The sequence below is a fragment of the Pristiophorus japonicus genome, chromosome 5, assembly GCF_044704955.1.
Source record: "Pristiophorus japonicus isolate sPriJap1 chromosome 5, sPriJap1.hap1, whole genome shotgun sequence".
NCBI lineage: Eukaryota > Metazoa > Chordata > Chondrichthyes > Pristiophoridae > Pristiophorus > Pristiophorus japonicus.
The window spans coordinates 244,572,154-244,600,152 of NC_091981.1; the positions used below are offsets into that span (position 1 = coordinate 244,572,154).

The 27,999-nt window shown below is 44.5% G+C and overlaps 1 protein-coding gene across 9 annotated transcripts in view; it reads right to left on the bottom strand.

Moving 5' to 3' along the window:
- Positions 1–27,999, bottom strand: part of mpp7a (MAGUK p55 scaffold protein 7a) — a 544,364-nt gene that overhangs the window by 230,185 nt on the left and 286,180 nt on the right. For all 9 annotated transcript variants that reach the window (XM_070881484.1, XM_070881483.1, XM_070881489.1 and 6 more), the window contains one exon: positions 18,011–18,088. In XM_070881484.1, coding sequence (XP_070737585.1) covers positions 18,011–18,088 — 78 coding nt within the window. The remainder of the gene's footprint in view (positions 1–18,010; positions 18,089–27,999) is intronic.

Genomic DNA, 27,999 nt, shown 5'->3' on the forward strand with positions numbered 1-27,999 from the left:
CGATACAACAGCTTCTCCCGATGGGGAGGTGGCAGTGCGGCAGCCACCATCTTTTTGTTGTCGGCCGACTTTTCAGTCGGCCTGACAATAGTAACCACTGGTGTGGCCAGGCCGCCAACATGCAACCCTGCATCCCCTCTTCGGTGCCAGGCTGCTGGCCCAGCCAACACCCTCCCTGATGGCCCAGTGAGTGTCACTAAAGAGGCTGCAGAGCTTGCAGCGACCTTCCCCTAAGGACGTTGAGGCATCAGCGTGAAGCGGCACATCCGCACCGCGCTGCCGTCATCGGTGCCGCGCTCGTACTTAACAAGGCGCTGAGCCTCACGCCCCGCAAACGGCAGGGCTCAGTTACCACAGGTAACTTTTTTTTTAAACAAAACAACAGCCCAAATCTGTGCTAGCACTGGCGCTTCCCATGCCGCCGCAAAACAAAGCACTTTTCGCAAAATGACCACCTCAAACCCAGCGGGGGGCAATTTTGGCCCCACAGAGATTGAAATGAAACAGAAAAAGGAAGCTTATGATAAATGTCAGGTTCATAATTCAGTAGAGAATCAAGCTGAATACAAAAACGATGAAAAATTAAGAAAATAAGAGCATCACAGAGTGTTTGAAAATAGATTAGTAGGTAACAAAAGAGAACCCAAAAGCCTTCAATAAATACATAAATAGTAAACGGGTATTCAAAGTCAGGGAATGGCTGATTAGGGACAAAAATGAATTTCTTATGGAGGCAGAGGGTATGGCTCAGGTACTCACATAGAAACATAGAAAATAGGTGCAGGAGTAGGCCATTCGGCCCTTCTAGCCTGCACCGCCATTCAATGAGGTCATGGCTGAACATGCAACTTCAGTACCCCATTCCTGCTTTCTCGCCATACCCCTTGATTCCCCCAAGTAGTAAGGACTACATCTAACTCCTTTTTGAATATATTTAGTGAATTGGCCTCAACAACTTTCTGTGGCAGAGAATTCCACAGGTTCACCACTCTCTGGGTGAAGAAGTTTCTCCTCATCTCGGTCCTAAATGGCTTACCCCTTATCCTTAGACTGTGACCCCTGGTTCTGGACTTCCCCAACATTGTGAACATTCTTCCTGCATCTAACCTGTCTAAACCTATCAGAATTTTAAACGTTTCTATAAGGTCCCCTCTCATTCTTCTGAACTTCAGTGAATACAAGCCCAGTTGATTTAGTCTTTCTTGATAGGTCAGTCCCGCCATCCCGGGAATCAGTCTGGTGAATCTTCGCTGCACTCCCTCAATAACAAGAATGTCCTTCCTCAGATTAGGAGACCAAAACTGTACACAATACTCCAGGTGTGGCCTCACCAAGGCCCTGTACAACTGTTGCAACACCTCCCTGCCCCTGTATTCAAATCCCCTCGCTATGAAGGCCAACATGCCATTTGCTTTCTTAACCACCTGCTGTACCTGCATGCCAACCTTCAATGACTGATGTATCATGACACCCAGCTCTCGTTGCACCTCCCCTTTTCCTAATCTGTCACCATTCAGATAATAGTCCGTCTCTCTGTTTTTACCACCAAAGTGGACAACCTCACATTTATCCACATTATACTTCATCTGCCATGCATTTGCCCACTCACCTAACCTATCCAAGTCACTTTGCAGCCTCATAGCATCCTCCTCGCAGCTCACACTGCCACCTAACTTAGTGTCATCCGCAAATTTGGAGATGCTACATTTAATCCCCTCATCTAAATCATTAATATACAGTGTAAACAGCTGGGGCCCCAGCACTGAACCTTGCGGTACCCCACTACTCACCGCCTGCCATTCTGAAAAGTACCCATTTACTCCTACTCTTTGCTTCCTGTCTGACAATCATTTCTCAATCCATGTCAGCACACTACCCCCAAACCCATGTGCTTTAACTTTGCACATTAATCTCTTGTGTGGAACCTTGTCAAAAGCCTTCTGAAAGTCCAAATATACCACATCAAATGGTTCTCCCTTGTCCACTCTACTGGAAACATCCTCAAAAAATTCCAGAAGATTTGTCAAGCATGATTTCCCTTTCACAAATCCATGCTGACTTGCACCTGTCATGTCACCTCTTTCCAAATGCGCTGCTATGACATCCTTAATAATTGATTCCATCATCTTACCCACTACCGATGTCAGGCCGACCGGTCTATAATTCCCTGTTTTCTCTCTCCTTCCTTTTTTAAAAAGTGGGGTTACATTGGCTACCCTCCACTCGATAGGAACTGATCCAGAGTCAATGGAATGTTGGAAAATGACTGTCAATGCATCCGCTATTTCCAAGGCCACCTCCTTAAGTACTCTGGGATGCAGTCCATCAGGCCCTGGAGATTTATCGGCCTTCAATCCCATCAATTTTCCCAACACAATTTCCCGACTAGTAAGGATTTACCTCAGTTCCTCCTCCTTACTAGACCCTCTGACCCTTCTTATATCCGGAATGTTGTTAGTGTCCTCCTCAGTGAATACCGAACCAAAGTACTTGTTCAATTGGTCCGCCATTTCTTTGTTCCCCGTTATGACTTCCCCTGATTCTGACTGCAGGGGACCTACATTTGTCTTTACTAACCTTTTTCTCTTTACATATCTATAGAAACTTTTGCAATCCGTCTTAATGTTCCCTGCAAGCTTCTTCTCGTACTCCATTTTCCCTGCCCTAATCAAACCCTTTGTCCTCCTCTGCTGAGTTCTAAATTTCTCCCAGTCTCCGGGTTTGCTGCTATTTCTGGCCAATTTGTATGCCACTTCCTTGGCTTTAATACTATCCCTGATTTCCCTTGATAGCCACGGTTGACCCACCTTCGCTTTTTTATTTTTATGCCAGACAGGAATGTACAATTGTTGTAGTTCATCCATGCGGTCTCTAAATGTCTGCCATTGCCCATCACAGTCAACCCCTCAAGTATCATTTGCCAATCAATCCTAGCCAATTCACGCCTCATACCTTCAAAGTTACCCTTCTTTACGTTCTGGACCATGGTCTCTGAATTAACTGTTTCATTCTCCATCCTAATGCAGAATTCCACCATATTATGGTCACTCTTCCCCAAGGGGCCTCGCACAACGAGATTGCTAATTAATCCTCTCTCATTACACAACACCCAGTCTAAGATGGCCTCTCCTAGTTGGTTCCTCGACATATTGGTCTAGAAAACCATCCCTTATGCACTCCAGGAAATCCTCCTCCACCGTATTGCTTCCAGTTTGGCTAGCCCAATCTATGTGCATATTAAAGTCACCCATTATAACTGCTGCACCCTTATTGCATGCACCCATAATTTCTTGTTTGATGCCATCTCACGATCCATCTCACTAAAGAAAAGGATGCTGCCAATGTTACAGTAAAGGAGGAATGGATAAAGGGGAACCAGTGGATGTGGTGTATTTGGATTTCCAGAAGGCATTCGATAAGGTGCTACATAAAAGGTTACTGCACAAGCTAAAAGTTCACGGGGCTGGGGGGTAATATATTAGCATGGATAGAGGATTGGCTAACTAACAGAAAACAGAGAGTCAGGATAAATGGGGCATTTTCTGGTTGGCAAACAGTAACTAGTGGGGTGTCACAGGGATCAGTGCTGGGGTCTCAACTACTTACAATCTATATTAATGACTTGGATGAAGGGACCTAGTGTAATGTAGTCAAGTTTGGTGATGATGCAAAGATGGGTGGGAAAGCAAATTGTGAGGACATAAAAAATCTGCAAAGGGGTATAGACAGGCTAAGTGAGACGGCAAAAATTTGGCAGATGGAATATAGGGCCCAAGTTTCCACATGCACCTAGAACGGCGCAGTCCCGACCTGGACGCCCGTTTTTCGCGCCACAAAGTGCGCCTAAAAAAATCCTCGGTATTCTCCACCTACCTGCAGGTCCTCTGGCCCTCGGCGCAGCCAGCACAAGCTGTGGGGGGGCGGAGTCAGGTCCCTGCGCTGAAAACAGTGCCGGGACCTCTGCACATGCGCACTACAGTGGGCACGCAAGTGCAGTAGCTACAGGCGCCGAACTGTGTGGGAGGGATGGCCTCACTGGGGCTGCGTGAATAAGGCTCCTCCCACGGCCAGCTCCTGCTTCCCCCCCCCCTCGACCAGACCCGACACCCGCTCCCCCCTGCCTCCGGACCAGACCTGACACCCGCTTCCCCACCCCACCCGCCTCCGGACCAGACCCGACACCCGCTCCCCGCCCCCCGACTGACCCGACCCGCGCTCCTGTTCCCGCTCCCCGACTGGACCCGACCTGCGCTCCTGTTCCTGCTCCCCGCCTCCCCGACTGGACCCGACCCGCGCTCCTGTTCCCGCTCCCCGACTGGACCCGACCTCCTGTTCCCACTCCGCCCTCCCCCCGACTGGACCCGTACTCCTGTTCCCGCTCCGCCCCACCCCCCCCCGACTGGACCCAACCCGCGCTCCTGTTCCCGCTCCCCGCGACCCGACCCGACCCCCCCCCCACTCCCGGACTGGATCCGACCTGACCTCTCCCCCTTTTCTCTCTCTCTCTCTCTCTCTCTGACCCGACCCGAACCAACGCCACCTACCTGAAATCTGGTGCTGGGGACGGGCCCTGCCCGAAGTCTCGGGCCGGCCCGTTCAGCCTTCGGTCCCGAAAGGCCTGCCTGAAGCACTTTCACACAGGTAGGAAGATGGTTTATTTAATCTTTTCTTTGCTTATAAATGTTTATTCAGGTTGGATTTATTTGTATAATATTTGTCGAAGTATAAATAAGGATTTATTATATAATTTAATGACTTCCCTTCCCCCCCCTCCTCCCCCCACCTCATCTGGACGCCTAATTTGTAACCTGCGCCTGATTTTTTAATGTGTAGAACAGATTTTTTCAGTTCTACAAAAATCTTCACTTGTTCCATTCTACTTTAGTTTGGAGTACGTTTTCACTGTGGAAACTTTCAAATCAGGCGTCAGTGGCCGGACACGCCCCCTTTTGAAGAAAAAATTCTGTTCCAAAGTAGAACTGTTCTACCTGACTAGAACTGCAGAAAAAAAAATGTGGAGAATTGCGATTTCTAAGATAGTCCGTTCTCCACCAGTTGCTCCAAAAATCAGGTGCAAATCATGTGGAAACTTGGGCCCATAATGTGGGAACATGTGAGGTTATCCACTTTGGCAGAAAAAATAAAAAAGCAAATTGTAATTTCAATGGAGAAAAATTGCAAAGTGCTGCAGTAGAGAGGGACCTGGGGGTCCTTGTGCATGAAACACAAAAAGTTAGTATGCAGGTACAGCAAGTGATTAGGAAGGCAAATGGAATGCTGGTCTTTATTGCAAGGGGGATGGAGTATAAAAGCAGAGAAGTCCTGCTACAACTGTTTGGGTAGTGGTGAAGTCACACCTGGAGTACTGCGTACAGTTTTGGTCTCTGTATTTAACGAAGGATATACTTGCATTGGAGGCTGTTTAGAGAAGGTTCACTCGGTTGATTCCGGACATGAGGGGGTTGACTTATGAGGATAGGTTGAATAGATTGGCCTTTACACATTAGAGTTCAGAAGAATGAGAGGTGATCTTATTGAAACATATAATAATGAGGGGGCTTGGCAAGGTGGATGCAGAGAGAATATTTCCACTCAAAGGGTAAACTAAAACTAGACAACATAGTCTCAGAATACGGGGCCGCCCATTTAAAACTGAATTTCTTCTTAGAGGGTTGTAAATCTATGGAATTCTCCCAGAGAGCTGGGGAGGCTAGGTCACTGAATATTTTTAAGGTGGAGATAGACAGAATTTTGAGCGATAAGGGAATAAAGGGTTATAGGGAGCAGGCAGGGAAGTGGAGCCGAGTCCATGATCAGATCAACCATGATCTTATTCAATGGTGGAGCAGGCTCGAGGGGCCAAATGGCCTATTCCTGCTCCTATTTCATATGTTTTTAAGTCGGAGGTACTGGAGAAATTGGACAGGATAAAAATAGATAGAGGAGAAACTTAACGGTTGAGGGAACTAACGGTGGAAATTGACGAGGCTCTGGCCACAATCTTCCAATCTTCCTTAGATATGGAAGTGGTTCCGGAGGATGGGAGGATTGCAAATTTTAGATCACTATTCAAAAAAGGGAAGAGGGATAAGGCCAGTCAGCCCAACGTCAGGTGGAGAAACTTTTAAAGACATTGATCTGGGACAAAATTAAATGGCACTTGGAAAAATATGGATTGATGAATAACAGACAGTATGGATTTGTTTATGACAAACTTGACTGAATTCTTTGATGAAGTAAGAAAGAGGAGGGAGGGTGGGGAGTGCGATTGATGTTGTTGATTCAGAATTTCAAACGGTGTTTGAGAAAGTACCACATAATAGACTTGTATAAGGTGAACAGAACTTGGTGCAAGTTAGGACACAGGCAGCAGAGTTTTGGAGGACCTCATGTTTACAGAGGGTAGAAATTTGGAGCTGGCCAGGAGTGCATTAGAATAGTCAAGTCTAGAGGTAACAAAGGCATGGATGAGGGTTTCAGCAGCAGATGAGCTGAGGCAGGGGTGGAATCGGGCACTGTTTCGGAGACGGACAGACAGTTTTAGTGATGGCGTGGATATATGGTTGGTTTCTCAGGGTCAAGTATAGCACTTAGGTTGCAAACAGTATGGTTAAGCCTCAGATAGTTGCCAGGGAGAGGGATGGAGTAGGTGGCTGGGGAATGCAGTTTGTGGCGGGGACTGAAGACAATGGCTTCGGTCTTCCTAATGTTTAGATGGAGGAAATTTCTGCTTATCCAGTACTGGATGTCGGGCAATCGGTGTGACAGTTTAGAGACAGTGGAGGGGTCAAGAGAGGTGGTGGCAGTGTAGTGCTCAGTGTCGTCAGCGTACATGTGGAACCTGACATTGTGCCAGAGACAGCCGAGTGAAATGGTCAGATACATGGCAGATGAAGTTTAACAGGCATGTGAAGTGATTCATTTTCGTAGCATGAGCAGAGGCAACATAAACTTAATGGTACAATTTTAAAGGGGAAGCAGGAACAGACACCTAGGGGTGTATGTACACAAGTCTTTGAAGGTGGTAGTACAACTTGTGAAGGCTGTTAAAAAGGCAAATGTTATCCATGTCTTTATAAACATAGGGCTAAAATACAAAAGCAAGGAAGTTACGCTAAACTTTTATAAAACACTGGTTAGACACCAGCTGGAGTATTGTAGCCAATTCTGTGCACCACACTTTGGGAAAGATGTCAAGGCCCTTAAAGAGGGCGTAGAGGAGATTTACTAGAATATCAGGGATGAAAGACTTCAGTTATGTTGAGAGACTAGAGAAACTGGGTTTGTTAGAGCAGAGAATTTCAAGGGGTGATTTAACAGAGGTGTTTAACATTATGAATGGTTTTGATAAGAGTAAATAAGGTGAAACAGTTTCCACTGGTGGAAGCTTTGGTAACCAGAGGCAATTGGCAAAAGAACCAGAGGCGACGTGAGGAATTGTTTTTTTTTTATAAACGCAGAGTTGGTGTGATCTGGAATGCACCACCTGAAAGGGTAGTAGAAATCGATTCAATAATAACATCCAAAAGGGAATTGGATAAATACTTGAAAAGGAAAAATTTGCTGAACTGTGGAGAAAGAGCAGGGGAGTGGCACTAATTGGATAGCTCAGGCACGATGGGCTGAATGGCATATTTGTGTGTTGTATCATTCCATGATTTGTGGTGCTGCTCATCTGGGAAATGGGCAGGAAGAAGGCAGGTGGATGAGGACATAAGAAGTCTCTGGGAAGAATGAAGAACAAGAGAAGCATAAACAGAACAGAACCAGGATAGGGTTGAAGTGAGAAATAAGGAAGGAAATGAAACCATGAGCATAAGAAAGGAACCAGAAACAGTTCAAAAGAAGAACAGTCAGAAAAGAAAACATTGAGGACCAAGAAGGCTGGAAAGAAAGAAATATCTTCTGGGCAAACAGCAAGTTATAAATGCTTCGACTTTATACAAAAGAAAACTGTACAATAACAATTTCCTTTGTTTTTTTCTTGATGTATTTACAATCATGCATGCAGATACCCTGTGATAGGATTGAAAATCTAAAATGAAACACGGGAAAACAAGTGAAAGTGCGATGTACAGGAAAAATACAGTAGCATGACATAAGTTCCACAGCTGCACCATATTAGTCTGTTAAATATTAACATATTGCACGAGGATGACACCACAAGAGAGAAAAGTGGCATCATGATTGCGGGGGGCGGGCAGGGGAGAAGAGAGTAACTTTCCGAGAACAGCCTGCATTCTGCAAGTTAATGTAACTTAGATTTTAAAATGTTACACATTTGAATTACCTCATACAAAGCAAAAATATATTACATTGAGAATCTGTACGTTATGAATTATGCCCCAACCCACTCACAAGTTTGTTGTTCAGCAGTTATAGAGTGTATTCTACAGCTCTTGGTGGGTAACCCAAAAAATTGCACCATGGACTGGGATAGATCGTCGAAAGCTGAGAATGATTGATAACTTGCAGAGGAACAAGTAGCTGCTGTTCCCTTAGTGTATCCATATGAAACATGCTGACTGTGGAACAATTAGCTAACAGCAGCACTCCAGCAATTTGCTCGCAGCTCTGAAAAAAAATTCATTGGTCAAAGCCAAAATCTGCAGATTCTGACATGTTTGATTGGTTTTTAAATGGCTCTGCAGCTTGGCAGCTGCTGAACCTATTTTACCTGCAAGTCAAGTCCTCCACCCCGTGTCTATAGAAAAATATGGGTGGAGATTGCCGATATGGTAACGTCTGCATCCCATGAGGCGAGGGGGCCTGACCAGTGCCGAAAACACTGGAATAGCTTATTGACGGCAGCAAGAATAAGTTGCATTTTATATTTATATCTATATTTTAACGGTAATATTTTACTGATGCATGCAAATTTTAATTAGAACATTGAATCTCCTGCATTGAATTTAAGTTTGTCATTCTTAAATGTATTACGTAAACCATGTTAAGATCCGGACAGTGATCTGAAGCAGCATGTAACATTTTAAACTGTTGTGATCTCAAGAAACTACCAAATGCATTAGCTTATGCCATGCCATGCTCTCTTCTCGTTTGCAGAAGGTATCCATCAACTGGTCAGAGCAAAGGTGGACAGGGGGCAGCTCTGCTCAACTCCAGCCTTTATCAGAAATTAAATCACGTGCGGCCGCGCTGATTGGCCATGACAGCCGTTTAGTCACCACCGTGGTCTGGTCGAACCCAGCCTTGCGTCTCATGAGTAATGTATACTGTGTAATGTGCAATATGTCAAACAGTATTAAAAACTTAAATAAGTCACTGATGTAATATCCTGTAATTATAATGCAATATGCTATATACTTGTGATGTACTCATGATATACTAATGATGTCATGTCAGGGCATGCATGCAGACCTTGTGCCTAAGAAGCAGGGAATGTAGCCGCTACAGCTTTCTGTGGTAGTGAAAAGTATTGATATGCATGATCCCTTGGTATTGTTCAGTTATGTTCTCAGAAGTTCTTTAAAAATGTCATGTGTGATTTTAAGGTCAACCTGAGAAGCTCGTGACACTGCAGCCGTCCCCTGCACCTCCACCAACTACCTCGGAAGAGGAAGAGGAGGAACACGAGGATTCCCAAGAATAAGAGCACTTTCCTCACCTCCAGGAGGAGGAGGAGGAGAATGACTTATATCCCGAGTTGCTGGATCCGTCCATTGTTGTGGGGGGTGGGGAATGAACCTGCGGTCATCTCAGTTGAGCAGGAAGAGGCACTGGGGACCAAGCGGTGTTCAGCCGTCAATGACAAGGTGCGATATATTGCGAACGCCGACCCAACTGAGGTCGGGTCAGCGAGGTGAGCAATTGCTTACTTTGGAGGGGCAGATAGAGTGCTTGATCTCCATGTGCAGAGAAACGGTCGCGACAGGTCGCGAGCTTATCCAGGGGTTCCATCAGTTCTCCACGAACTGGAGCCTGTTCTCCACGAACTTCTCCAACTGGTTAGCACGGCAGACCTTGGAGGGGATCCGAGAGCAGACTGCCGCAAGCAATGCCCTTCGGCATGCATTACTGGCTGGACAGGCGCTGCACCCCAAGGTGTTGTGTTGGTTCAAAGTACAACCCCGAGCACTCAAGTGAGTACGGAGGATAAAGTTCCTCCTGACTCGGAAGACGAGCCTCAGGCTTCGCCTTCCAATCCGTCACCTCCACCACGGCAGGAAGTCTTGCTGTTGCCCGCTGAACGCCAGCTTCGTCTCGGTCTGCACAGACCAAAACGGGGGGGTGATGTTAAAACACGGGGTGATAAAGGACCTGTAGAGAAAGAAACGTGGCCGGTCAGGAGCAGGGGTTGTTTTTTCAATATACATGTTACATTTTTTTTTTAAGTTCATGCGTTCATTGCTGTTTGGGGTGGGGGGTAGGGAGAGGGTGTTGATAAAAAAGTTAAATTCATTTTGTTCATTAAAATATTTTGTTGAGTTTAACAATTGTTGTGCATTGTGTTTAGTTACTTTAAGCATAACATTTTTAGTTATTCTGCATTAGTTGTTCATTCTTTTATTGTAACATCAGTTTACTTAAGCTAAAACATTAATGCAAATGCCAGGCCAGTGCAGGCAAGGCAAAAACGTTACTCAACGCAAATGCAACTTTTGCTTAACCATAATTGTAAATGTGATGATCCACAATGCAAGTTCATGCAAAGCATTCATAAATGAACTGCTGACGCAACAGCTTAGCAGCCGCGTAATTGCCACTGGGTACTGGTCTTGGGGGGGTGGGGGGGGCGGGGGGAGGTGGCGGGACCATGGCTAGATCGCCAGGCTGATTGCCCTCCCCAGCCTCTTCCTCCTCGCCGGCTGGCTCTTCCATCTCCCCTCCTTCTGGAGGCGGACCTGCAGCCCCATCTGGCATTCGTTGTCCTCTCCTTATTGCTAGGTTATGCAGCATGCAACACACCACAATAAACTCAGTGACCTGATCAGGGTGGTACTGTAGGTTGCCACCAGAATGATCCAGGCATCTGAAGCGCTGCTTTAGGACTCCAATTGTCTTTGACGATGTTGCGTGTCCCTATGTGGCTTTCATTTTAACGTTTCTCTGCTTCAGTGATGGGATTACGCAGTGGGGTCATCAGCCAACTGGCAAGGCCATATATAGCACTCTCACGTAGGATGTGCGCATCATGGATGCTGCCAGGAAATGTAGCATTTACTGTTATGATTATTTGGTTGTGGTTGACAACAAGTTGCACATTCAGGGAATGGAATCCCTTTCTGTTCCGAAACACCTCTGCGTTCTTTAAAGGGGCTTTCAGGGCAATGTGCATGCAGTTTATTGCTCCCTGGCACCTTGGAGAAGTCTACTATTCTCGAGAAACCCAAAGCCCACCCGGTCTGTGCCTCCCTAGTCATAGTGAAGCTTATAAAGTCCATCCTGTGAGCGTAAAGGGCTTCAGTCACCTGCCGAATGCAGTAGTGTGTAGCGTGCTGAGAAATATGACAGATGTCGCCAGCTGAAGCCTGAAAAGATCCCGATGCGTAGAAGGCTAGGGCTGCAGTAACCTTCACCTCAACGGACAGTGTGGTTCTGATGGTGCTGGAAGACTGCAGATCACCCTTGACAAGCTGGCAAATCTCATCGATGACCTCCTTCCGGAAATGCATCCTCCGAAGGCACGTGTTTTCAGACAAGTTTAGGTAAGATTACGTTTCTTTGTACCTTCGTTGGCTGCACGCTCGCTTCCTCTGTCTCTGTCTATACATTTCTCTACCACCTCTTCGATTGATCCTTTCAGAAACCAGCGTGTGAGCAGTTACAAGTAATGGCACAGAAAGCACAGGCCCCATCACTATCAATAATTATTTTCAATTGCTATAAATGCACTTTTCACCAAAAAATGTCAATCTATGAAACTACTCTCTCTATATAAGCCCCAGTCTGTATACCAAGCTATGTCTACTTCTCTATTCCAGCCCCAGTCTAACACGAGGCCCCATCATTTTCTCAAATTATTTTCACTTGGTATAAATGCACTTTTCATTAAAAAAGGCTAATCCACTAGGCTACTATTGTTAAAATTAAATATAATTTATTAGCTGAGTAGATCTATCTATACAGGACCATTAAATAACAACTATCTAAGCATGATTTTTTTTTTTTTTAAAGCTGTCTCCACCCTTCCTCCGAACTTCAAAATGGCGTCCGTAGTGCCCATTTCCTTCTGTAAAGCCCGGGAAAAGCAACTTTTACCCAGCCTTGTTCTCAGCGAGCGATCAGCCCGGCCTCATGATGACAACGTGCCAAAAGTTGGGATGGGCCTTGTGTGGGCGATCAGTTTGGCGAAGTGAGCCAAAACTTGGGGGCCTATTTTTCTGGCCTAGTTTCCACTTTTTGCTCAAAATGGGTGATAGAGGTCCATTTTGGGTGAGAAATGGGCCAAAGATGGGCAATGTGAAGTTGAAAGTCGAGCCCTTAGTTTTGCAAGTAAAATTTCCAAAATGGTATCAAATCAAATTTCCTCTGTTGCACTACTGACTTGACTTTTTTTCTTTATAACTTTCTATTCTTCACAGAAAACTATGTTTGTATTTTACATGTTCTCATTTCTTTCCTTCTGTAGGCCACAATGCACCCTTCACCAATAAGCAAGGGGTTTTGAGCCATGGACTTGTTCAAAAGTTTCCAGCAATACCATTAACTCACTAGCAGAAAGTGTGACTCAAAATGATGAGTCAAATTCGATCAGTTTACATTGTGCTCATCATCATCATCATCAGAGGCAGTCCCTCAAAATTGAGGAAGACTTGCTTCCACTCTAAAAGTGAGTTCTCAGGTGACTGAACAGTCCAATACAGGAATTACAGTTTCTGTCACAGGTGGGACAGACAGTCGTTGAAGGAAAGGGTGGGTGGGGATTCTGGTTTGCCGCATGCTCCTTCCGCTGTCTGCGCTTGGTTTCTGCATGCTCTTGGTGACGAGACTCGAGGTGCTCAGCGCCCTCCCGGATACTCTTTCCCCACTTCAGGCGGTCTTGGGGATTCCCGGGCGACAGTGGGGATGGTGCACTTTATCAAGGAGGTTTTGAGGGTGTCCTTGAAACGTCTCCTCTGCCCACCACGCTTGCCTTGTAGGAGTTCTGAGTAGAGCGCTTGCTTTGGGAGTCTCATGTCGGGCATGTAGACGATATGGCCCGCCCAATGGAGCTGGTTGAGCGTGGTCAGTGCTTCGATGCTGGCCTGATCGAGAACATCGACGTTGATGCGTCTATCCTCCCAATGGATTTGCATGATCTTGCGGAGGCAGCGCTGGTGGTATTTCTCCAGCGCCTTGAGGTGTCTACTGTATATGGTCCACATCTCAGCCTTGCACAAGGTTGACGTTGGTTATAATCGGGCATTAGTTTCCACTTTTCAGAAAATATGGGTGATAGCTTGCGTCTCAGCTCTTAGATGGGCGCTAAATGGGCGATGATGTGCCGTAAGTCTAGCCAGGTCTTCAAACACTCTCTTCCTCAGGCGACCCAAGGCTGGCACACGAGATCCAACACTGCCTCCAGTGTGCCAGTCATCGATGTCTGCCCTTACTGATAGTAGGCTCCCGAGGTATGGAAAATGGTCCACGTTGTCCAAGGCCGCGCTGTGGATTTTGATGACCGGGGAGTGGGGTGAGTGGGGCAGTGCTGTGTGCCGGGGTCAGGTTGGTGGAGGACCTTTGTCTTACAGATGTTTAGTGTAAGGCCCATACTTTCGTATGCCTCGGTGAAGATATGGACGATAGCATGGTGTTCAGCCTCTGAATGTATGTAGATGCAAGCGTTGTCCGCATAGTGTAGTTCGATGACAGAGGATGGGACGACCTTGGATCTAGTCTGGAGGCGACGAAGGTTGAACAGGTTCCCATTGGTTCTATAGTTTAGTTCCACTCCGGTGGGGAGCTTGTTGAGAGTGAGATGGAGCATTGTGGTGAGTAAGATCGAGAAGAGTGCTGCTGCTTGACGCTGGTCCGGATGTGGATTGGGTCTGTGGTGGATCCGTTGGTCAGGATCATGGCTTGCATGTCGTTGTGGAGCAGGCGGAGGATCGCCGAAACGGAGGAGGACACTCCATAGTGCCTCACGTTTGATAGTGTCAAAGGCCTTTGAGGTCAAAGGAGGCCATGTACAAGGGTTGGTGCTGTTCCCTGCATTTCTCTTGCAGTTGTCGCACCGTGAAGATCATGTCCATTGTACCCTGAGGGATTAAACATAAAATCCTCCAGCAAGTGTAGTTTTCTGCAATTCTGTAAAGAGCTTGAATTCATAACCTTTTCTGATCCTTGTGAAGACAAAATAGAGGGGAAGAAATTAAAAGAAAAACCATGTCAAAGTTTCACTTTATTATGAAATTGCCGTAGGGTAGCTAACTCCATAGCTGGTGATACTGGGTTTGCTGGAAGTGTTCATGGGAAACTCACTGTCACACTATTTTATTTTCCTTCCCTCCCGGAGCAACTATCAACGGCATAATTATGCAACTGTCCACTGTCTACAGAGTACTAATACTTTATCCCCAAGGACTCTTCGAGCACTTAGTCATGCAATATGAACCAGACACGACAGGAAACACGATAGTTTTTAGTGCAACTTGTGCAGTGTGCATCAGCATGTTATTATGAAAATAAAATAGTCGACAAGTTTGGAAGCATACAAGAAAAAATGTGGTAAAAAGATCAGCAAAAAAATTGAACTGCATCGAGAAAAATGCAGCTTGATTCTCGAGTATGTGAAAGCATCCTAAATTAATTTCAGCACTTTTCTCCAGTTTTAAAAAGTCAGATTTCCATTTCCAGTTTGCGGGGAAGGGATCGAGGAATATCCCTGTCATACCTGAAATCAGTGAAAGTATAAAAACTTAAATCAGAACCCCAACATTAATTTTTTTTAAAAAACAAAGAGTTATTTCCCCTTTTTTGGGGTTAAGTCCATCTTCCATTGGACCAGGTAAAGATGATGTAAAGATGTAAAACTTAAATTTATATAACTCCTTTCACGACCACTGGACATCTTCATTGGCTCTAAAGCGCATTAAGTGCTTTTGGAGTGTAGTCACTGTAGTAATCTGGAAAACAAAGCAGCCAATTTGCACACAGCAACTCCCACCAACAGTAATGTGATCATGACCAGATAAACTGTTTTTGTTATGTTAATTGAGGGATAAATATTGTCCAGGACACCGGAGATAACTCCCCTGCTCTTCTTCTAAATAGTGCCGTAGGATCTTTTATGTCCACCAGAGAGAGCGATTTAACATCTCACCCGAAAGACGTCACCTCTGACAGTGCTGTACTCCCTCAGCACTGCACTGGAGTGTCAGCCTAAATTTACATCCTCAAGTCCCTGGAGTGGGATTTGAACCCACAACATTCGAAGTCAGAGGAGAGTATGCTACCCAATGAGACACAGCAGACACACATAACTCCATTCCCAGACCTCTGCCAATTCTGCTCTGTAACAGTTCACTAGAATGCACACAATAAAAATGCCAGTTTTTCTTTCTCTGCCTGTCAGGAATCCTCACCACACCCAGATAGCCAGGCAAGATCTAGAACTCACGTGTGTGGTATTGCAGCACAAGTAACGAATCCTCTCACTCTGTGATGCTGCATTACGTAGAAACATAGAAAATAGGTGCAGGAGTAGGCCATTCGGCCCTTCGAGCCTGCACCGCCATTCAATGAGTTCATGGCTGAACATGAAACTTCAGTACCCCATTCCTGCTTTCTCGCTATACCCCTTGATCCCCCTAGTAGTAAGGACTACATCTAACTCCTTTTTGAATATATTTAGTGAATTGGCCTCAACAACTTTCTGTGGTAGAGAATTCCACAGGTTCACCACTCTCTGGGTGAAGAAGTTTCTCCTCATCTTGGTCCTAAATGACTTACCCCTTATCCTTAGACTGTGACCCCTGGTTCTGGACTTCCCCCAACATTGGGAACATTCTTCCTGCATCTAATCTGTCTAACCCCGTCAGAATTTTAAACGGACCTAATAAAAAATCTACTCCATAGATCCTCACGAAAAATTATTTCAAACAGAGATCAATGTAGGTTTGAAATACTTAATCATTTGTGAATCACCATTTTTTAAGGTTGTTGTCAGGATGTGGATGATACTGGCAAGGCGACATTTATTGCCCATTTCTAGTTGCACTGAACTGAAGGACTGGCTAGGCCATTTCAGAGGACAATAAGTATATTGGGCCCAAATTTGGCCAGCAGAGATTTCTGGCGCACTCACTAGAGGTGCGCCGCTTTTGTACACCGATTTGGGCGCCAAAAATCTTCAGGCCGAGTTTGGCCGCTCCCCAGCCTCTCCTCGATGGTGGCGTAGCTTGGCCATTGGATTCGGGGGCGGAACCAGGTCCCGGCGTTGAATGCTGTGCCGGGGCCTCTGCGGTAGAGTGTGCGTGCATGTGCAGTAGTTCCTTGCTCCCAGAATCTCTGCGTATACTCTGCAGCCTGTGTGGGAGGGGCGCAAAGTGCGCCGTCCCGATCCCTGGCCGAATGAGCTCCCTCATCAGCGGCCTGCTGAAGGTAGGACTTCTATTTTTTATTTGTTTATTTATTGATTGATTATGTGGTCCATTTTTCATTTTGCTTTCTGGGATGCACGAGATCGCTTGAGACCCCAGTTTAAGTTCACGAAAGAGATTCTGAACTTTCTCTGAGTTTCAACTGCACATGCATGCAAGTTGAGTTGCAGTCAGTCGGAGATTGAGGGTAGCACCGGGAGCAGATCGACACAGTGAGAAAGGACTGTTGACAGCGAAATCCACAAGGACTTCTCCAGGTGATTACACCTCACCAATAATGCAGGGCTCGAAGTGTCAGCCGGGGGGGAGCGGAGCGGCGCGGCATCCCCCGGGATTGAGGCTGTTCGGAGCCGACGGAGCAGCGAGTGAAAGCTGCACACATGTAGCTCACCGACCTCAGGGCCCCACCGACCTCAGGGCCTTGCCGATTCGTCGACCTTTTTATTTGTTATTGATTGCTTCTTACTTTTTGCGCTTTGTTTAGTGCTTTGTAAGTTTTGGTACTTGGTGCAGGTCCTCTCAGCTTCCTTGTATTTTTTATTTATTAGTGCACCAACGTAATGACAAAGCAGATTTTTGAACTATATAAACAAGACATCCACAGAAGCAGGCTTAAGATTTATAACCATTTGTTACAATGGAACTTGTATAAAGAAGGTGAAGCACAGTGACCTACAACACGAGAAATATCTTTAAAACATTCATTCATCAAACGCTCCGGGCTTCGGGTAAAGCTTATTTCCCATTGTTCAAGATATCCCCCCACAAGTGAAAGCCTGCAAAATGACAGAACAAATTTATCTACACTTATTTTTTGGGCTGCCAAAACTTGCCCATGCCATGAAAGCAACTTGAATGAAACTTCAACATTTAAACAACAGCAACATTAGTGGTGAGCAACACATGAGCATAAAGTTGTTAAATACAAGTAACTGGGCACCAACTCAGTTAATGCTTACAATATTAATCATTCTCAGCTGCATGGACAATTTGTTAAGGAAAAACCATAAATCATATCCAAACATTATAGGTAGGAGTTTGACATAAGTTTTACTGTAGCTATTTCTTATGCCGAATTTGTTTCACTATGTTTATCTGTTATTTCATCCAAGCTGTTGCTTTGTATATTTTAATAGATCTATACATTTGTCTGTTTTTCTTGTGCTCTCAAAAATATCATATCATGTCATTTGACAGTTCACACCGCTCCTCCCTGTAGGATTTAACATGCTATTCAAATTAAACAAGGCTTGTGTTTAACAAGGAAAAAGCCTGATCTCCTCTCCCCGCCCACCCGCCACCCCCCAAATACATCAACAGATAATAAATACGTAAGAAAATAAAAAGTTGTACAGCTCTATTGGAAAAAGAAAATGACTGATCTGACTTCACCTCACATAACTATTAATTCCATAAAAGTGGATGCATTCATACCCAATGATCTCATTACAAAGATGTAGGACACTTACGTCGTCTGCCAAAGTGGCTGCATTCTGAAGAATGGGTGTCGGGCTCTGCCTCTCATACTGCTGAAGTTTTTCATGGATCTGGAAAGTAATCGCAGAATGTTTAATATAATTTATCCAGCAAAAAGGAAATAGGGCAATATAATCTTACTGAACAAACACAACAGAAGTTTCTGTAACAAAAGAAAAAATATTCATGGAAACCTAAAGAAGTCAGACACATAATGGCAATTCATCATAAATTTCAACAGTGGAAATAAAAGTTCAGCATACATATACAAATCACCTGGAAAATATGTTGAGAATGCAGTGTAATCACAAATGAATTTTACAAGTTACAAAATACTGAAAAGCACTTCCATCCAAAATTACTTTGGGGCCATTTCAAATCGCATCAAGTATTGAGTACATCTTTTCTACCACAGAATTATAGGAAAATCCCATCTTGTATTTTTCATGTCCTGCACTCATTTAAAAGTTATCAGTTTAACCTGTAACAACATTGTGTTTTTTTAATTCTGTACATTACTGCAGGAAAGACAGTTTGAAAGTCAAAAATCCACTACATGCATTTGAATCATAATGAAATGCATGGAATTAGCAGAATTGAAACTTGTGTTTCTAAATTTTTTGGCAATATAGTTGAAGCTCTATTATAGTGGATGACATCTGTAGTAATATTTTGAATACATCTGGTTCATTGCTTTGGAATTTATTGCCTAATGGGAGCCCAAGAATTTTTGTTTTTGCTACTGCTGACTAAAAAAAGGACAGTACACCGCCAATATAGTAAATGGCCATACAAGCACTCTGCACACTTCTATCGATGATAATGCCTAATAAAAATGAAGCTGCACAAACCATGTCCCTATAAACGCATTCGGCTCAGACAGTATATTTTGAATTTAATTGAAATTCGGTTTGTTGTATTTTGTGAAACTTAAAAGCATGTCTGGCAATTCATTAACAACAGCTGATTCCAGCAAGACCAGATCTCAAGTATCTCCACCGCATCCCCCCGTAGCATTATTGAACATTGGCTCGTGCTTCATCCCAAGCTGCGTCCCATCTGGAGCTACATTTTTCCTCTGGCCTGCTGCTTCTTTTCAGCTGCCGGACTGCACTACTCCTTGCTGTTGTTGATCCATATCAAAAATAAATCAAGTACTCCCTATAGATCATCTGGGATTTTTGACACATACAGATGATATAATTAAAATGGATAATTCCACAAATTTCAGCTGTATTTTAGGGCTATTTTTTGGAAAAAAGGTTTATGTGTTGACGTAATTGAAATGGTCAACACTATGGGCCCAAGTTTCAAGCCGCGCCTAGAACGGCGCAGTCCCGACCTGGACGCCCGTTTTTCGCGCCACAAAGTGCGCCTAAAAAAACCCTCCAGATTCTCCATCTCCCTGCAGGTCCTCTGGCCCTCGACGCAGCGCAGCAGGAGCTGTAGGGGGCGGAGCCAGGTCCCTGCGCTGAAAACAGTGCCGGGACCTCGGCACATGCAAGTGCAGTAGCTCCAGGCGCCCGAAGCACGCAGCCCCTAGCCCTGGCCGAATGGCCTCACTGGGACTGCGTGAATAAGGCTCCTCCCACGGCCAGCTCCTGCTTCCTCCCGACCTGACTCCCACCCCCCCCGGACCAGACCCGACACCGACCTGACTCCCGCTCCCACCCCCCCCTGCCCCCGGACCGGACCCGACTCCCGCGCTCCCCCACACCACCTCCGGACCCGACCTGGCTCCCGCTTCCCCCCCCCCTCACCCCATCTCCTTTCCCCCCCCCCTCACCCCATCTCCTTTCCCCCCCCCTCACCCCATCTCCTTTCCCCCTCTCCCCATCTCCATCTCCTTTCTCCCCCTTCTCCCCCCCTCCCCTCGCTGTCAGAAACACAGACACTGACAGACAGAGAATGAGAGATGCACACAGACAGAAAGAGATATAGAGACACTGACAGATTCACACTGGGGTGGGCATCCCAGCACGCTGTTGGAGGGCTCCCGGTGCTGCATCGGTAAGTAGAAAATGTTTTATTTATTGATTTAAAAAAAAAAAAAATTATTTCTTAATTTTTTTTGATTGATTTATTGGTGGATTTATTGATGTATTTATCATTTATTATTGATGATGGCTCTTTATTTGTAAAACTGAAGTATTTAATGTTTGTAAACTTCCCTTTAAACCCCGCCCCCCCCCCCCCCACCATTCCCTACGCCTGATTTTCTAAAGTGTAGACAAGGTTTTTTCGAGCGTACAAAAATCTTCACTTACTCCATTCTAAGTTAGTTTGGAGTAAGTTTTCACTCATGAAACTTTGAAATCAGGCGTAAGTGGCCGGACACACCCCCTTTTGAAAAAAAAATTCTGTTCCAAAGTGAAACTGTTCTAACTCACTAGAACTAGAGCAAACTAAATGACGAGAATTCCGATTTCTAAGATACTCCGTTCTACACCAGTTGCTCCTAAAAATCAGGAGCAAATCATGTGGAAACTTGGGGCCATTGAAGGGAACTGGTCATCCTGGTAAATTATTCAGAGGGTTTCAAATATCAGGTGACTAGAGTTAAAAATTCAAAAGCTAGAGAAGTGAGAAGGGAAGTGAGGAAGTACCATTTTAAAGCCAAATGTTAATAGTCTGGTGGAAAAAGTTATTATCTTGACTGGTAGCATTTACAAACATTTATCATTCTGAATTACGAAGGCTTTCCTGATATCTGTTCTAAATTTACTCGGTTACATCCTCAAAGAATTGCTGTAAAAAAAAAATTAAATCTGTTTTTTATAAACCCATGTTGGCTTGGAATGATCAGTTTTACTCTTGCAGATGCCCCTAAATTGATTCCTTTGTTCGAACGAAAGCAATATAGGAGCAAACTTGCGAGTGTAAAAGCAATCAACAATATTTTAATATCCCAAGATGTCGCTAACCGAGCTATAATTCTGAGGACTGTGCTTGCAAAGACTGCAATCACAGGAGCTATCTGGTGCCTTATCACCATCCATATTCAAGCTTGCAAAAATTTTTGCCACCACACCTGCTAACTTCTTTTCATACTCTTGGATAGATTCAATTTGAGTTCAGTACTTTCTGAAGCTCATGGTATTTGCTTCTTCATGATCATTTCTCAGCTAACCATTAATTTCTCCATACATTCGAATTAATCTCTCACCACTTATGCAGCCTGCCAGGAAATACTGCCGAGACCTTCCTTAGTGATTACAATTTAAAAGCTCTATTGTACTGCAAGGCCGACTTAGCTTAACTACTGCCTCCTGCCTGGAAGCTACGTCCTCAAGACATGCCCTGAAGTACTGGACATTTTATCGTTGTGTATGTGCCTCCATCGATGCCATGCCAAAACTCTCTGACATTAGTCCAAATAATTAAAAATCTCCCTCTATGTTCCTTCGTCTGTGAATATTGGTCTTTATTCCAGACCTGAGCCCCAAACTACACTTGTTCTTTCTTGCCATTTGCAGACCATAATCTGCTCTCTCCTCCTGCGATTCACTCTTCTCCAGCACCATGCCTCCAATCCTTCACTTCACACTTTGTCTAAGCCTATCTTTGTTCCTGCTGCTGCCGAAGACTCCCTTACACAAGCTCAAAGTCTCTATCTGGATTTCATTTGATATCCTCTACCAAATTACCTTCACTTCCCCATCCATGTCACCTCTTCTACTGTCCCCTTATCTCAGTCAGCAAACAATCACTCTCCCACTCCGTATCACCTTCCACGATGTTGCCTCCCTCGCAACCAAGGCCATCGTCATCCATGACCTCTGTGAATCGATCAACCTCCTGGCACTGATTGAAACCTGGCTTACAGGAGGTGACCGTTACCCCTGACCAAAAGTGCCCCATCTGGCATTCCATCACATAACTTACCCAAACTATTGTGGGGGTAGCATAGCTCTTGCATTGTTCCACTTGGGACTCCTTTCTGCTCTCCCCATCCTCAAGAATCTTCACTGCTCTCATCACACTTAAAATCCTTGTTGTGTACAACCCTCCAAAGTGCTGCACAGAATGCTACACCAAAATCTCCTCCCTCAGCTTTCACACCAAATAATTTTTTTTTAAACCTTGGTGACTTCCACCTTTATCTAAATTTTTGTAGCCAAATTCTCAGAGTTCTTGCACTTATTCAATCTTACCCTTCATTTAGCCACAGCTTCTCCTTTAAAGTTGATCATCTCTCATGGCCTCGAACACTGACAAGGCCATCTCCAACAACTTTTTCATCTGCCTTACCAACCCTGATATTGCGACAACCCAATTACAATCACCATCAATTATATCAGCTTTGTACAATTACAATGCGCAAATGGGATCCTGGGCTTTATAAATGGAGGGAGAGTTTAGAAACATAGAAAATAGGTGCAGGAGTAGGCCATTCGGCCCTTTGAGCCTGCACTGCCATTCAATAAGATCCTGGTTGATCATTCCCTCAGTACCCCTTTCCTGCTCTCTCTCCATACCCCTTGATCCCCTTAGCCGTAAGGGCCACATCGAACTCCCTCTCGATTATATCCAATGAACTGGCATCAACAACTCTCTGCAGCAGGGAATTCCACAGGTTAACAACTCACTGACAAGTTTCTCCTCATATCAGTCCTAAATGACCTACCTCTTATCCTAAGACTATGTCCCCTGGGTCTGGACTTCCCCAACATCGGGAACATTCTTCCTGAATCTAACCTGTCCAGTCCCGTCCGAATCTTATACGTTTCTATGAGATCCCCTCTCATCCTTCTAAAATCCAGTGAATAAAGGCCCAGTTGATCCAGTCTCTCCTCATGACAGTCCAGCCATCCCTGGAATCAGTCTGGTGAACCTTCGCTGCACTCCCTCAACAACAAGAACGTCCTTCCTCAGATGAGGAGACCAAAACTGAACACAATATTCCAGGTGAGGCCTCACCAAGGCCCTGTACAACTGCATTAAGACCTCCCTGCTCCGATACTCAAATCCCCGAGCTATGAAGGCCAACATACCATTTGCCTTCTTCACCGCCTGCTGGACCTGCATGCCAACTTTCAATGACTGATGAACCATGACACCCAGGTCTCGTTGCACCACCCCTTTTCTAATCTGCCGCCATTCAGATAATATTCTGCTTTCGTGTTTTTGCTCCCAAAATGGATAACCTCACATTTATCCACATTATACTGCATCTGCCATGCATTTGCCCACTCACCTAACCTGTCCAAGTCACCCTGCAGCCTCTTAGCGTCCTCCTCACAGCTCACGCCGCCACCAGTTTAGTGTCATCTGCAAACTTGGAGATATTGCACTCAATTCCTTCATCTAAATCGTTAATGTATATTGTAAAGAGCTGGGGTCCCAGCACTGAGCCCTGCGGCACTCCACTAGTCACTGCCTGCCATTCTGAAAAGGACCCATTTATCCCGACTCTCTGTTTCCTGTCTGCCAACCACGTCAGTATATTACCTCCAATACCATGCGCTTTAATTTTGCACACCAATCTCTTGTGCGGAACCTTGTCAGAAGCCTTTTGGAAGTCCAAATACACCACATCCACTGGTTTCTCCCTTGTTCACTCTACTAGTTACATCCTCAAAAAATTCCAGAAGATTCGTCAAGCATGATTTTCCTTTCATAAATCCATGCTGACTTGGACCGATCCTGTCACTGCTTTCTAAATGCGCTGCTATTTCATCCTTAATAATTGATTCCAACAATTTCCCCACGACTGATGTCAGACTAACCGGTCTATAATTACCTGTTTTCTCTCACTCCCTTTTTAAAAAGTGGTGTTACATTAGCTACCCTCCAGTCCATTGGAACTGATCCAGAGTCGATAGACTGTTGGAAAATGATCAGCAATGCATCCACTATTTCCAGGGCCACTTCCTTAAGTACTCTGGGATGCAGACTATCAGGCCCAGGGGATTTATTAGCCTTCAAACCCATCAATTTCCCGCCAAATAAGGATATCCTTCAGTTCCTCCTTCTCACGAGATCCACTGGCCCTAGTACATTCGGAAGGTTATTTGTGTCTTCCTTCGTGAAGACAGAACCAAAGTATTTGTTCAATTGGTCTGCCATTTCTTTGTTCCCCATTATAAATTCACCTGAATCTGACTGAAAGGGACCTACGTTTGTCTTCACTAATCTTTTTCTCTTCACATATCTATAAAAGCTTTTGCAGTCAGTTTTTATGTTCCCTAAGCTTCGTCTCGTACTCTATTTTCCCCCTCTTAATTAAACCCTCAGTCCTCCTCTGTTGAATTCTAAATTTCTCCGTCCTCAGGTTTGTTGCTTTTTCTAGCCAATTTATATGCCGCCTCCTTGATTTTAACACTATCCTTAATTTCCCTTGTTAGCCACAGTTTAGTCACCTTCCCTGTTTTATTTTTACTCCAGACAGGGATGTACAAATGCTAAAATTCATTCATGTAATCTTTAAATGTTTGCCATTGCTTATCCACCGTCAACTGTTGAAGTATCACTCGCCAGTCTATTCTAGCCAATTCACGCCTCATACTGTCGAAGTTACCTTTCCTGAAGTTCAGGACCCTAGCTTCCGAATTAACTGTGTCACTCTCCATCTTAATAAAGAATTCTACCATATTATGGTCACTCTTCCCCAAGGGGCCTCGCACAAGATTGCTAATTAGTCCCTTCTCATTACACATCACCCAGTCCAGGATGGCCAGCTCTCGAGTTGGTTCCTCGACATATTGGTTTAGAAAACAATCCCGAATGCACTCCAGGAAATCCTCCTCTACCGCATTGCTATCAGTTTAGTTAGCCCAATCAATATGCAGATTAAAGTAGCCCATGATAACTGCTGTACCTTTATTGCACACATCCCGAATTTCTTGTTTGATGCTGTCCCCAACCTCACTACTACTGTTTGGTGATCTGTACACAACGCCCACTAGCGTTTTCTGCCCTTTGGTATTCTGCAGCTCCACCCATACCGATTCTATATCGTCCAGGCTAATATCCCTCCTTGCTATTGCATTAATTTCCTCTTTAACCAGCAACGCCACCCCGCCTCCTTTTCCTCTCTGCCTATCCTTCCTTAATGTTGAATACCCCTGAATGTTGAGTTCCCAGCCTTAGTCACCCTGGAGCCATGTCTCCGTGATGCCAATTTCATCATATCCATTAACTGCTATCTGTGCAGTTAATTCGTCCACCTTATTCCGAATACTCCTCGCATTGAGGTACAGAGCCTTCAGGCTTGTCTTTTTAGAATTTTGCTGTAATGTCGTCCTTTTTGTTTTTTGCCTTGGGTTTCTCTGCCCTCCACTTTGACTATTCTCCTTTCTATCTTTTCCTTATGCCTACATTTTATTTCCCTCTGTCTCCCTGCACAGGTTCCCATCCCCCTGCCATGTTAGTTTAACTCCTCCCCAACAGCACGAGCAACCACTCCCCCAGGACATTGGTTCCGGTCCTGCCCAGGTGCAGACCGTCCGGTTTGTCCTGGTCCCACCACCCCCAAAACCAGTTCCAATGTCCCAGGAATTTGAATCCCTCCCTTTTGCACCACTCCTCAAGCCATGTATTCATCTGAGCTATCCTGCGATTCCTACTCTGACTAGCACGTGGCACTGGTAGCAATCCTGAGATGACTACTTTTGAGGTCCTACTTTTTAAATTTAGCTCCTAGCTCCCTAAATTCGTCTTGTAGGACCTCATCCCGTTTTTTTACTATATTGTTGGTACCTATATGTACCACAACAACTGGCTCACCCTCCCTTTTCAGAATGTCCTGTACCCGCTCCGAGACATCCTTGACCCTTGCACCAGGGAGGCAACATACCATCCTGGAGTCTTGGTTACGGCCACAGAAGCGCCTATCTATTCCCCTTACAATCGAATCCCCTATCACTATAGCTCTCCCAATCTTTTTCCTGCCCTCCTGTGCAGCAGAGCCACCCATGGTGCCATGAACTTGGCTGCTGCTGCTCCTCTCTGATGAGTCATCCCCCCCCCAACAATACCCACGCAGTGTATCCGTTTTGCAGGGGGATGACCACAGGGGACCCCTGCACTACCTTCCTTGCACTGCTCTTCTTGTTGGTCACCCATTTACTATCTGGCTGTGTACCCTTTACCTGCGGTAAGACCAACTCGCTAAACGTGCTATTCACATCATTCTCAGCATCGTGAATGTTGAATTTACAAAATCAATGAAGTTAAACGAAGTGCTAAAAATCTACCAACCTTGCGACCGTTTTTTTGGCGGGAATTTCAGGCACGTCTTGCGGCGGCAGTTTTTAAATACTGCTGGGGAGCAAACCGCTGCCATGCAAGACTCAAAATATCACTTTCGCCAAAAATTTGCTCAGCGTGCACCTGTTTATAGCGCAAAAATTACTGGCAGGTAAAAAGCTGCGTTGCAGCCCTTGGAGCAGTGGCAAGTATGAAGACCTGCAAAAAAGTTAAGTTAAAAGTTTTTATTTTTAAATTCTTTTTCAGCGATTCGATAGTGAAGTGTCTTGTGAATGTTTTATGATTTTGATTTTTTTCAATTTTTTTTTGGTGCTTTCCCCCTTCCTAAGGCCCCTCTCGCAGCAGTATCAGCCTTGGAGTAAAGCTGCAGAAAATTTGCGGTTTGTGCCACGAATCCTCATGCAATGCCGATTTTTATCGCTGCGCAAATTGAAGCTTGAATTTTAGGCCTCAGTGGTAGCGAAGCGAAAGCGGTATTTTTGGGAATAGGGTGGGTGCCAGTATGATGGGGTTTACAGCCTGGTTCAGATCATATCCTGTTAGTTTGTCTCGGACTTTATGGTAGTGGAAAAATAGAATTGCATCTAATTTTCAATTATTGATTAAAAAGGGCGGGGCTAATACGTGACGAAATTCTCTTCCTATTTAGTCACAATTAAATAAAACAAAAATAATAATAAATATACATGTTTAATTGTATAACTATTTTTCATACAGAAAAAAAACTCGTGTGTTACGGGGGTCAGTGGAATTTTTATAACATGGAAGGGGGATCTCAGAACCAAAAAGATTGAGAACCCTTGATTTATAGCATACGGATGGGATGGTATGGGGCAGAAGGGAAAGGTAAGAAGTAGATCACTTTTGATGGAGACTGAACTCTACATTCCAGTAAAGGAATAAATATAAACACAAGATGGAAAATGTATTTCTTAATAACATAATCAAACTGTGTTCCGTAGAGAGCCAGAGAGAAAACTAAGCAATGCCAGTGAATAAAATCCAATTTTCAAAGTATTTCGAGATTCAGAGAACTGCAAATAATTGTCGGGATAGCTAGACTCAAAATAGCACAGAATTAAAAAATGGCTTCTGGATAAACACATCAACATTCCTATTATTAAAAAACAGCTTACTTTGCCAAATAAAAGGAATTGCAAATGTATTCAATATTTTGAGGAAGAAAGCCAACACATCATCTTAATCTGGAAAATAATACCTACTGTTTAGAAAAATGTACTCAAAAGTAATAATAATCTCAGCAATTTTCACAACTTAAACATATGCTTGCCAAAATGTAGAGAAGTTTTGTATTTCATGCAGTGTGTTTATTTCTTATAGCCATTTTGTGCAGGTGCCGTAAATAAGTTAATAAATGTCTGTTTTCTGCAAAAATCTACAGACTAAAACAGTGCAGTGCAATAAAACTGTAAAGCAACTTCACAAAATGTGCACCAGAATTTCTTGAATAAAAATAAAAGTTAAAAAACTTTCATGTCTCCGTAAATGATTCTTCCATAATCACATCCTCAGGCACCATGATCATTTGAGGAGGGAGGTGGTGACACAGATTATGAAATATCTAGCATAGGAAAGCACACCACAAACCCCAAAAGGATCTTGGATCTGCTCCACTAAAAAATTAATAGTCCAAACATAGGGTGTCTAGTCATCGCACTACATGTCAGACTGAATAATAGTCCAAGATCATTCTTTAAGATTTCTCAGTGGAAATTATTGCTCAAATGAAAGATTGAAAACAAGTCATGTA